The sequence below is a fragment of the Citrus clementina genome, unplaced genomic scaffold (genome assembly GCF_000493195.1).
Source record: "Citrus clementina cultivar Clemenules unplaced genomic scaffold, Citrus_clementina_v1.0 scaffold_5, whole genome shotgun sequence".
NCBI lineage: Eukaryota > Viridiplantae > Streptophyta > Magnoliopsida > Sapindales > Rutaceae > Citrus > Citrus x clementina.
This window is the reverse complement of record NW_006262201.1, coordinates 38953793-38967347: the sequence shown is the minus strand read 5'-3', so window position 1 is coordinate 38967347 and position 13555 is coordinate 38953793. Positions and strand designations below refer to the sequence as shown.

General features: G+C 29.8%; 1 protein-coding gene across 1 annotated transcript; it reads right to left on the bottom strand.

Annotated features, from left to right (window-relative positions):
- Nucleotides 1-5171: 5171 nt before the first annotated feature.
- Nucleotides 5172-8439, bottom strand: LOC18042520 (peroxidase 12). The gene is made up of 3 exons (XM_006434446.2): nucleotides 8078-8439; nucleotides 6562-6747; nucleotides 5172-5914 (listed from the first exon to the last, which is right to left on the bottom strand). Exons 1-3 carry the CDS (start codon nucleotides 8315-8317, stop codon nucleotides 5309-5311), a joined length of 1032 nt encoding a protein of 343 aa, XP_006434509.1. The 5' UTR covers nucleotides 8318-8439; the 3' UTR covers nucleotides 5172-5308.
- Nucleotides 8440-13555: the final 5116 nt, after the last annotated feature.

Here is a 13555-nt window from a genome sequence, read left to right as displayed (position 1 = left end):
ATCTTATCTATTTATACAATTATTGCACATTGCACTAATATTAATGGGAAGAAAATAACATCACTGATTAAGATTTGTTATCACTAGGTTGTCCCATCAATTATTGATTGCCCACCTAAGCTCAAGCCTATCTATTAAATATTTTATTGGTTTCATAAAGTATACCATGCTATACAAAATTACAATAGTTTGAGTTATGAATATCCTTATATTGGAAAAAATTTTAAACCTCTGTGTACAAATACAGATTGAATTTAAGCGGTTAATAGATCCGATCGAATCTAATTATTTTATACTAATTGAACATGCATTCTCTTAAAGTTTATTCTTGTAATGTTTTATTAGCGCATGCAACTGCAGGCAGGAAGATAGCAGATTAAAGACAAAACATATTCTTGTAATTAAAACTTTCGAAGATAATCATTGATCGAGAGAATATATATATATATATACAAAGCCACATTTGTAAAAGCATTACAAAATATATGTGGGAAAAGAAAAGCAGACATTGTATTGAATTTGCATGCAGAAAGGCAAATGAAATGGAATCATGTTTGGTCCATTATCACGGATAAAAAAGTTGATACGCATGCTTCCACTAACAGAAAGTGAAAATAGGTAGTTAACTTCAATTGGAATTTTGAATGAGAATTTTGGTTTCTAAGTTGCATTCAATTGATATTATTTTTTTTATTTTTAATGTAAAATTGCCGGCCAAGGCCGATTCTTGAACAAGTTGGATAGAGATCGGTAGAAAGTAAGGTATATCGTGACAACATGATCCCATGCTTTTTTTTTAAAGGGTAATGATAAAGATTTTTAGCATTTCAGTCTCAAGTACTAATGTGGCAGTTTATCTATAATTTTTATATAATGTATTATAAAATTATAGCAGATTAATTATTAATAATTGATATAATATGATAATTATATGTAGTTGATACATCATGAGTATGATTCGAGTAATTTTGATTTCTTGGATTATAGTTTTTTCAATCTCGATAAAACAATAAGATTTGCTATAATGAAAAGAATAGTACGTCTTTAAAGAATAACATATATATTGGGCTTTCTCCTCTTTTAATAATTAAAAAGTTAGGACCAAAAAGATAGTACGTCTTTAAAAAAAACATATAATGAAAAGCATAGTACATCTTTAAAGAAGAATATATATATATATATATTGAGCTTTTTCTTCTCTTAATAATTAAAAAGTTGGAACTAAAATCTTTAAAAGATACCTTTAATTAAATTTTAGTATGAACGGTTATAATATACTTAGTAATGATTTACATTGATTAATAGTTTTTTTGTGTATTAAATCATCTGGTATCTAAAAACTATACTTGGCCCTACTAATCTAAATTCGAGTCGGGTAGGACTATTGGGGCGGTAAAACTGTCCCAACAAATATTTAACGAAACCGCATTCTCAAGACTCGAATCGAGAACCTTAATTAAGGTAAAACAGTCATGTGTCAGATGATTTACGCGCTTGTTAGTATTGATTAATAGTTAATAGTGTTAATTCATGGTGAAGAGTTTTGTATATTATAAAAGGTGGATTTGATACTATGTACTGCATTGTGTACATAGTCTAAATTAATCCACAGTTTGCAGTTTCGTACATGTCCACACTAAAGAAAAATTATACATAGAGAGAGAGAGTACGTAGCAATCCCCATTGTATTGTATTAGAATCCCACATTTTATTAAAACATTTCAAATTGTTTCATGATATTGCACAAATAGAAAAAACTTAATGAGACAAAACCTGCAAAATGGAAACGGGGGGGCCAAAAACAAAAAAAAAATTAAAAGACACTTCTCTAGTTTATTTTCAAAACACCCATCGAGTAATTTTCTTCTTCTCTGCCATCTTCCAAACACACAACATCTTGCTCCAACACCAGGCCATCTTGATTTACTGTAGCTCCATCACCATCCCGTCGTGTGATAACACAGACCCACCACCATACACCATAGCCTCACTTGAAGATCAGGGTTTCGTTTATTGAATATTTGGTACAATTGGTGTTGTAATCATTTAATTGGTTGTTGGGTGAGGTTTTCTTATAATTTTTTTTTTTGGAATAGGCGTCAAATTTCTTGCAATTTTATTATCAGACTTCAACGTTGCAGAGACTGTGTTCTTTTTCTTTTTTGTTGCATTAATTGTTCATTAAAATTGATATTTGGTTTTATTAAGCTTATTTTAAACTTTTTTACAATATGAGTAACTGATAAATGACTTATTTAATAAAATGGAAAAAAAAAGTCTGCTAGCATTTGGAAAAAGAAGTTTAATGTCGAAAATTATAGAATTATTGGATTAAGAGTCGGACTATTAGCACTCCTCTAAAATTCTATTAAAACTTTTTTTTTTAATTATATTCTATTTAATGCCAAAAATACCCTTTTAATTTAACACTCTTTTCATTTATGAATTTTTTTAGCTTCCTCTCTTCAAATTTTCTTTATTATTTAATTTCTAAAGCAAAAAAATCTAAAAGAAAAACTAAAAGAAAATAATGAATATTTTATGAGTTTAATACAATTATCTTACCTATAAATTTTGGGTTCATTGGGTTCAAAAATTAGTTTGAGAATTCTTAAGAAATTAGTTAAATTGGGGTAAATTTTTATTTAATTTATTTTTTCACTATGTTGTATCTTAATTAAGTTTTTTTTTTTTGTTACAAGAACTCTATTTTCGCTTAGAGGATTACTTCTTAAATTCAAATTATTTTAATGATAATAAAAAAATTTATATTGTGCAAGCAAAAAAAAATGAGGAGAGAAAAAAAAACACAAATGGTTTTAATTGTATTTATATTTATCCTTAAATATAACTGTAATGTAGCAGGGGTTTTACGAGATTAATAAAGGGGTGCAAATAATCCAACTCTTGAATTAATTAGTGATTAATTTGAATAAATCACCACAGTGCAACGAAACTTTAAAAAAATAAAAATAAATTAATACATCTCAATATAGTATTAAACACCATACAACATTTATATAATGTAATGTTAATATAATACAACTTAATACAATACATTCTATATTAAATAATGCATGTACAATGTCACAAATTCACCCATAATGTGAAAGCTAAAGTTAGACTAATGTATAATTAAAGATCACTGACATGATTTCTTATCACAATCTCAAAGAAAGAGTACGCAAATCGCAATAAAAATTTATGAATCATTGGTAGCAATAACCACTCTGTTGATAATATCGATGGAGGTGAAAACAACAAGCGTGGTAAGTGAATAATAATGGCAATCGAAATTCGAAAATCGTGAACAAGAAGATGCTTTTCCTATTGTTAATAGAAGAGGGGACTAATGTTAAGGGCAAATTTTAAGTCTTAACAGGTTTAAGTACAGAAGTTATGATGTTGAAATTTAGCTTTATATTTAGATGGTTGTAACTTTAGAATTCTCCTTCATTTGTAAGTATTTACTATTTACGAGCTCTCTACACACATATAGAATGTAAATACTTTAGTCACAAGTACATAGAATTCTCTAGTTAAGGTGTTGAAGTTTAAGAATATTAATTGTGGTGGTTTGAGATTGTTTTCGAGAGATTTAAAGTGATTTTGAAAAAGTAAAAATTAATTTTAGTAATTAGGGTCATTTTGATAATTTATAATTTTTTAAATAATTATTGTTAATTGTGCTGTAAAAATGTGAAGAGAATCACTTAAACATATGATAAAATTTATTTTTAAAAGTGATGTAAGTGATTGAATTGGACATAATATTGAATAAAATTTATTTACATATTTATAAATATGTATATAAAATATTTTTAATTATTTATATATAATGATTTTTGGCTAAAATATATATTTTATATTATTATTTTTATTTTATTTTCTTAATATAATTTATAATAATTATAATTTCTTTAACGTTAATAATTTTATTTTTTAATTAATAAAGGTAATTTTAAATTTTTATAATATACATATGAATAATTATATTAAATATAAAAATAGTTCTCAAAATTAAAATTTCAAAAATTATTCTTTTCTTTCTTTTCAAAAATTTATTGCTGTGTTGCTTCGCATTGCTTTTGATTAGTAGAGATCCTCTATCTATAACACTCTGCTGCGAACATAATTTCAAGTAAAATTCCATCATCTCATCTCTTTGGATTCGGATGAGACTACAATTTTTTTATCTTTATCCTATCCCCGTTGCTTCAGATTAAATTCAAACTGCTCTCTCTAGAATTTCCTGCTCATAAGGACCCAGGCCCTCTTTGTGAAATGGGCTTGGCATTGACTGCGGACATTCTTCAGCAAACCTAAAATAATGGGCTTGGCTTATTTGGAATATATATTTATACGGAGGCGCGAGATCAGCGTTGATGGAGGAACCATCTTTCACTTTTATTATTTTTACTGCTTATTTTTTCTGTTATAACAAGACTGCGATTGAATATGAGCTAGCTAGTTGGTTAAGTGACACAAGAAATATATTTCGGATTTGAATCACCCTTACATGAAGGGCGTTAATTGACTTTAAGAGGAGTTTTGGTCACATTCATGTAACGAGTACGTTAAGCCATTGCTGCTTTTCAGTCCCCATTTCTCCTGACAAGGTTCTTGTAATCTAGCTATCATCAATCATATTATAATCATTCAATCTCAACCGATCTTCTTCGTTTTTCTCCATTTTCCCCACATTAGTTTTATTTTTTCGGCATAATTGTGGCAGTGCTGTTTACTTGTATACAACTACTTGATTCTTCAAATAATAATAAAAGTTTTTGGTCTTTAGTTTCTCTAATTCACAACATCTTTTTTTTTTCTTTTCTAGTTAACAATAACGATAATAATAATAATTGACATTTGTCCCCCATGATCGTCGAGTCTGGCTGAACCCTTTCTGCATCATGAGTCTTTTTCAATCACATTGCAAACTGAAAAGTGTTTGGTACGTATCTGAATGAATTTACTAATTGACTAGGAAGTGATCTTAATTCAGTCACCTAAGAGCCGTGTTCTAGTGAATTTACTTATCAACTCCCCAATTGCAGCTGTGCAATTCCGAAGGTGAAATCTCAGATGGTAGAGAATTCTGATGCCAAAACTTTATGAAATATGAACAACATACTGTTATTTAGAATTGCTAATTTGATTACTAGTGAACATATATACTAACTGGCAAGTAGCTTTATTGACAGAATTCAAACTAGACAAGCGCAAGCAAGACAACGAAACAAAACAGACTAACACAAAGAAACAAGCAACGTTAACCGGAACCTGAGGCTAGGTGGGTAGCTAGATTTTAGATAATCCCAGACCAAGCCTCTTCAACTACATCCTCAACAACAGAAGCCAAATTATTGGAATTCTTGACGGAGCACTTGGCTCTAATCTCTCCTTGCTTCCCCGTGAGCACACTCAACTGCGACATCTTTATCATCGAATTGGCAAACTCTTGAAAGAAGAGTGACTGGTCCACAGCAAAGCTCGTGACAATGCTCCTCGTTCTCTTGTCCGTGTAAAGATCCTGGTCCGACGTCAGCAACCCCTGTCGGTTCATCAAGTCAACGTAGTACTTGTTGTCGAACACGTTCGGGGACCGGATGTCGAAGACGGTGGTGTTGTTGGAATCCGAAGTGGGGCATGTCTTTTTGAGATTGTTGGCGAATGTTTTGTCCAGTGTGGGGTCTTGTTTGGGATAGAGGCGATTGGTGAATGCAGGGCAGTGAGCTAGCCCAACGGTGTGCCCGCCGGAGAGGGCCACGGTTTCCCTGGCGTTGAAGGTTTTTTCTCGGAAATCGTTGAGGATCACGGTGGTGTTGCTGAACGGTGATGGCAGATTTACCACTGTTGCGAATGTTTTGCTGTCTCGCCTTCCCAATGGTAGGTCGTAATTCGGCCCTCCAGACTGCCATCAACACCAATGAATTGATCGTATGTTATGTCTATGAGCGCTAATATTTGGAGCACAAATTTGGAAAAAAAAAAAAGGGACAAAATGATAAGATAAATTATTATTATAATATTATATGATAGCAGAGAAAAAACAGAAAATAATTAAGTATTTAATCAATTTTTTTGGTCCCTCTTTTAGTCTTTTTAACATTTTTCTACATGTATCGTGAACATAATTTTTATTTTTAAAATGATATTTAAAATAGAAAATTTGTTGTAATAATTTTACTGCTAAGCGGAGCTAAACCTTGGCTTCGATGTTAAAATTATTATTTGTTGTAATAATTTATATATATATATATATATATTAATTGTTATTAAATATGGATCTATATAATCGGATAAGTGCAGATGACCATTTAATCATAAATAGGTATTAATTAATTGGCCGACCACCCGACTCCTTTTTCCTGGCTTGGGTGGATCTAACAACTTTGACATTTTTATTAGATATTATGGGATGTATAAATGAATGACTAAATTTTTCTTCTTTTAAAAAAGGGGTCACATCAAACAATAACGTTGTTTTGCTCGTTAGTTAAAGTCCTGATTTGAGACTAGAAAAGCAAAAAGAGTGAAAGAAGAAATGAAGATAAATACCAAGGCAACAGAATCGCGAGCAGCAAGGGCAAGAATATCAGCACAAGAAACAACTCTGCCACACTCCTTGTGAACACGAGCACGAAGATCGTCTACAAATTTTAAAGCCTCCTTCCTTAAGCTTAGGTTTGGACGTGCATTTTGCTCACTAGTTGATCCCTCTAGCAACACTGATCCATCACATCCCTGCAAAATTTCACTAAATTTGTCAAAAAACAAAAACAAAACAAAAGACTTTTTAAAAGGCAACCATCCTATAAAAACCCAAAGAAAGTTGTAAAATTATGGCCCCTTTAGTCTCTAGGTTTGAGCAATCTACCCAATTAATTTTTTTGTTTAAAAAAAATATCCATAATATTCATGTTATAATATATGTAGTAACGAAAAAGGCGTTGAACTCATTGTCATTTAATTAAACTAATCAAAATCTTCCTGATGTTTTAAAAATACATCCAATAATCCCCTTGAGTGTCAAATTTTACTGATCTTACCACTGTACCTTCAGCTTAATAGTTATTTGATATTGAGAATATGAATATCTTTAATAATTTAATTAATTGAACAATTTATTAGTCATAATTAATTTCAAGATTAAATTTAAAATTATGGGGAAACAGTAGGGGAGTTGTTATAATTTTTTAGTTAATTTTGAAAAAAAATTCCGAATTTATTGAATAATTTAATGCAATATATACACACACAACCCTCTTATTATTATTCTCCAAAAAATAGTATATATATGTTTATGTTGCATTTAATTCTGGAAAATTCAGAATTAATTGAAAAACTAGGACAATTCTCTTGGTTTTTCTAATAATTTTGTATTTAATTTTTTAATTAATTATGATTAAAAAATTAATTAATTAATTAAATTATTAAAGGTACTGATATTCCCAACACCAAATAACCTCCAATGTCAAAATGATAAGATAAGTGAAAAAAAAAAAAAAAAGAAGTTAAGAGAGTTTAGATCTGTTTTAAAATATTAGGGAAATTTGAATCAATTTAGTCAAACGACATGGTTTTCCTTTTTTTTTTCCTATTTATTAATTATTTTCTACTTTTTCATGTGTTGCGTATCCTCAAATTTGTTTTGGTTTTACTTTATATCAGACACAAATATTTTTTACCCTTAAAAACTTAGATTCAAGTATTCAACTGCTACAAAATTAAGAATATAGACCTTTTAGGTCATATTTTACAATACGTATGGGGACAAGCTAGATAATTGTCCAAAGGGGAAATATGACCTTTAGCTTGAAAATTCTTGTGTTCTTTTTTAGACAATTTCGTTAGAGGAGACATTGTATTATTATTTTTTATTTCTCAAAAAAAAAAAAAAGACGCATGAGTTAGAAACGTGCTTAGGCTTTTTTTTTTTTTTTTTCAAATCAAGAAATGATCAACTAATGATGATCACCATTTTAAATAAAAGGGCATTTATTAAAAACACATTAACACCATGAAATAAGTGATGCACCAGCTTAATTGAGGTATCATTTTCTTTTTCTTTTACCTGAACGAAGCAATCGTGGAAATGGATGCGAATCAAGCCAGCAGCTAGGCCGATATCTTTTTTCAGGGCATTTTGGATCTGTTTTCTGACAATGGATTCAAGCTTGGGACAGCTCTGGTCATAAAAAGTCCATGAGAGACCTTTCGCTACTGGGGGCTTTTGTGCCTCAGTGAAAGAAGCAAGCAAAAGAGAAGATATCAAAAGAAGAGAAATGAAAGAAGAAGCTGAAGCAGTTGCCATTGTTGATTACCTCGCTTTGTGGTTGTGGCTTCAATCAAAGCTAAGCGGGGGGTACTTATAGGCAGACAAAAGACTTTATTGAGGCAGCTTCCTTGAACTATCTTTGCCCTGGTGCCCTAGGTCTATGACACCAGTAAACTAGAATAATAATAACAAATTGACAGATCAAAATTAATAATAACAAATTGACGAAGGGTTTAAAGACTTTTGCCGGGTTGAAAGTGGAAATGAAGAGGCACGTGGTGACCACATCTCGATGTTCACACCATTGGCATATGTTTTTTATATTCAACCTTTGGGATGTTATCATTATGAATTTATGATATATATATATATATATATATATATCTGCAAGAGGACTTGCATACTTTTTTTTTTTCCCTCCTTTAAGAACGTGGTTGAATATAAAATAATAATTTGTGCTTTATAATAATTTAACGTTTAATAATTACTGTTTGCCCAAAAAAGCAAACAAATTCTAATTAAGATTAAATGTTATGAAAAAACATATTTTTAGGGTTTTCCTTATACATGTGCTTATTTGGTAAGGTTTTGTATTTCATTAAAAAATATAGAACCCTCGTTAAAAAAACTTTTATTCCTTATATATCCTAAAATCTTTTTGTTACATTTATTTATTTCTTATGACGCATAAATTAAAAAAAAATTATCTGAAAATTTTAACGCGTGTAACAAAAATTGTGAGAATTGTGTCACATGGCCGTTGCGTCACAGACCCATCCACTCCTGATAATTTTATGAAAATTGTGCATCAGCAATTGCCCTTATATATAAAAGTTAAAAAAGATCGATCTTATCAAATAGAGCGAATCATTTTCAAACCGTTTACCAAATTTGTCTCCTGGGCCACAAAGAAAATCCTTTGATACTATTTTTATAAGTGGGTTTAGATGGGATTAGGATAAGAGAAAAAAAATTATTCATATTTCTTTCATAAATAACACTATTTTTTACTTGTAACCTAAAATTTAATTAATTAAATTTAAATTTTATTTAATTAATTAATTATTTTATTCATGATTTATTTGAATTTATTTTTTATTTTGTTTTTATAGTCTAATTAAATTGGTACTTTTACTCCAATAAAATTAACTATTTAATAATTCGTTATGATAATTGATTGTATTAAATTTAATAATCACCAATGTAATATTAAAAATGATCATGAAAATTAATAATACAAGTAAATAATTGATTTTATTTATACATTATTTGCTAACTTTTTTATAAAATAAAATATATCTAAAATATCTAATAAAAATTAATTAAATAATTAAATAGTTTTATTAATTTATATTTGTTCATTATAATTATGACTACCCAATAACTAATTTACTACATATTTAATGCTCTTGTTAATTACTTTTAAATTAAATTTAATTATTACTCTTAAATATTCATAAATATTTTTTTGTATTTAAATATAATTTAACATTGTCCAATCCGATATTGTACCAAATATAATACAGCACATAATATAATCCAGCTTAATCTAATCCAACTTAATCTAGTCCAATTAAATTCAGCATGTCAAACGTAACCTTAGAGTGCACCAACAGTGGGGTATAGTACTGGCTGATTTTTTTTTTTTTTAGAACATCGGACATTATAATTGGGACTTGGAGTATGGTGGAGTGTTTATGAGTGTCTCAATTTAATTACAAATGAAGAACTGAAATTAACTTTATAATATTTTATAGAGGCTAGAAGCCTTATTTTTATAAATTGTGAATGTAAGAGCTCTCACCCTAGATTAAAGGTCCATTGGTTAGTACTAGCCAAAGTTAAATGGTCAATTTCAGGGGCAAGTAAAATATTTTACCTAATTGGGGCCTAATTATAAAATCTTTAATATATTAGACTTGAAATTATAAATCTATCTTATATAAAATAGATTTTTCTTTTGGGTGTCTTGAATGGCTCGCTCATCCGTATGCATCAATTTACCTTTTTACGATTAGCTACTGAGATTTACAAAAAGAAAGAAGTAACATAAATGGAAAAAACGGTGGTGCAACTGTGGTACCGTGCTATAGTTGCACCTACCCATTAGATCTCAATAGATTTCACCGATTTAAGTGGATTCAACGGCTGGATGCAACTGTGTCACAATATCATGATTTCACCGTAGCCAGACCCAGCATAAATATGTTCATTATCTTCAAGAAAAATAGAAATCTCCCCTCGCCGATCTCTTTGTTCCCTTTTCTTTATCCTTTTTCGAGTTTGCCACTTACCAAAGACCAGGGGAAAAAAGAAGAAGCAAAATATCAAATGAAAAATTTAAGAGTATATTTACACAGTATGCATTCTATTAAACTAAATAAATAAATCATGCTAGCTGGGTTTCTGTTGTATGTGAAACTATTATAATTTCTATGCAGAGAATCTTGGTCCTGATCTTCCGATGTCTAAAAATAACTTCATCCAGTTTCAAAAAAAAAAAAAAAAACTTCATCCAATAACTTAAAAGATATATTAAGCATAGAACTAGCTTTAAATTACAAAATGCACCAAAAGTAATCATTTCAAAGCATTAAGCACTACCATACTTTTAAAAAAGTTAAAAAAAAAAAAGAAAAAAGAGCACCACCACCAATATCAGAATATAAATAAACATACGACAATTCAACTTTCCATCTGGACAAGAGTTGTTGAGAAACGCTGAGTTATAATATTCCCAGTCATACAAATACTTCCAAATCATCATGAAAAATTCTTTGTTTGCCATAATTTTTTATATGACGTGTGTCATGCAACTGCCCACTTTTTAATCTTATATGCCCAATGTTGCTAAGATACATAATATCCAATTCAAGCCGCCCACGTTCGCTACTTTCTTACCCTTTCTAGAATGTAGAGGATGAAATATATACATATGTATATATATTTAATCCGAGTTTTTGTTTTCTTACCCATTAGATCATTTAATGAAGATTTGCCGTGATGATTTTTGATTTTTCTATCTTATTGTCATTTTATTTTTATATTGGTCAAATTTTTTTTATTTGGTTTTGACTACGAGGTTTTTTGGGGAGGCCTCAACTGTGGAAGGCACCTTTAAACTCGTACCACAACCCATACTAGAAGTCCCCGCTCGAATTGAAAAGAACAAGTTCTTCCAACAAATGCGACTTTCCTGTGACTCAAACTGGGGAACAAACCTAGTCAAACCACTTAAGGGGACTCCATTGTCAGTAGAGCCAACACTTTGTTGGTTATATTGACCAAATTAAAAAAGTATATTCACGACAAAATTTTATAAAATGGGTACGTAAATGATGCAGCATACCATTCCGATTAAAAAGTTGAATCTTTTTCTTCAACTTTTGAACTCTCTCAATGCGTACACGCTTTCTGTTGGATTATTGTTATATGTTGTGGTTAAACTATAATTTTAGTTCAAAGGGAGATATAATGAAAAAATTACAAATTGTGTTAATTGTTATGAGTTTCATTGTATGGATGTTGGTATTTCTATAACAACAACATCAATTTATATATTTATATGTTGGCATTTTCATTGGACACATCATTGAGTCTTCATTAATATTGCATTACCTGTGTAGCTTAGATTATATCAGGTTTTATAACATTGCCTTGTAACGACAGCAGATATATGCAGTTTAGGTTTTATGTATTATATCTATATATATGGAGTCCACATAAGTGTATAGAAAGATATTTTAGCACCAGGGAAACGCACAAGGCAAGAAGATATGATCGATGAAGTTGGTGTGAATCGTAGTGGTGATACAAGACTTGGGCGTTATTTCAATGCGGACCACAAGATCAAAGAATTGAAGATCAATCGATCTCTACATGGAAATTATCATTCAAGATCAAGCGAACAATATTCTAAGGATATACATCATATTAATGTTTGCACTGTTCTTGAAAGATCAAGTTGCAGATTATTTGATTTATCAAGCTTATAAAGATATATTAAAGACGTAATATTTTTATATTATAATAAAGAGTTCCTTATATATCTGAAGGCTTAAAGGATGAAAATCTGACAAGATTATACTCTTCATTACACGTGATTCACCTAACTTTATATACAGGAGAGTCACTTACATATTTTGGTGGAAGCTAGTATGCAAAAGAGAGAGTATTTGAGAGCTAGCATCTTTAATTATTAACCCTTTAGGAGTGATATCATTGCCTTCTTGTCTTCTCTTTAGAGTCAGTCCATCCATCATATTTTGATGTGAGACGAGGTTGTATTTGTGTTCAGAATTTATGTTTCTTTAGTGATTTTGATTATTTGGTGATTTGTTGATTTTGGTCTTTGTGGAAATGAAGGTCGTTGGAGCAGTAGAGGAATTCCAAATCAAAAGCTACAACCTTGGGATCATTTTTTGATTTGGGAGACTTTGTCTCTAGACTTTTCAGGATAAGGGATCATGTGTTCACAATTTTACAGTGAGGCTACCTATTGTTGGCTAAGAGGTTTGGCTCATGAGAGGAAATAAAAGTTATGTAGTTTACGTGAAGTGTTCACTTGGAGATGTTATAAAAAGGTTGCAACAATCACTAAGAGAAAGTCTCAAATTGTTGAAGATTTCAATATATAGTTTGTAATCTCTTGAGCCTATTTAATTACTTGATATCTAAGCGTGGTTGGTAGATGTAGGCGTTTACACACCAAGTCACGTAAAAATCCTCTTATGTGCTTTACTTTTAAGTACTTTATTTTTAATCATTAATTTATTTAGTTAATTTAAGATAAACTTGGTAAGGTTACAAATTATCTATCATTAATGAAGCTAAAAAAATCTAAAAATTATTACAGAGGTCAAAACATACAATTTTCAAAACACTGGGTAAATTTAAGTTAAAATCATAATCTTCTCTCTCTCTATGTCTCTCTTTTCACTTGAAAGCCGCCGCAATATAAGTCTGCCTATAGTAATATATGACATTGAACGATAATAAAGATATAAATATTGAATATAATGAAATGAAAGTGAGTAATACAATGAGTTTAATGATGAAAATGAAGGATTATGATTCTCTCATAATCTGATCTCCCCCGGAGAAAAAACACATGTGAGTGATTGACATTTAATAAATAAAAAAAATAAAGAAATTAAATCCTACCGATGCACTATTAAAACACATGACACAAAATTTTTAAAAATTTATGAGAGTAGATGATCTTTATCCATGAATATGTTCAATACTTATTTGTTCCTTCGGTTTTTGCAAGTG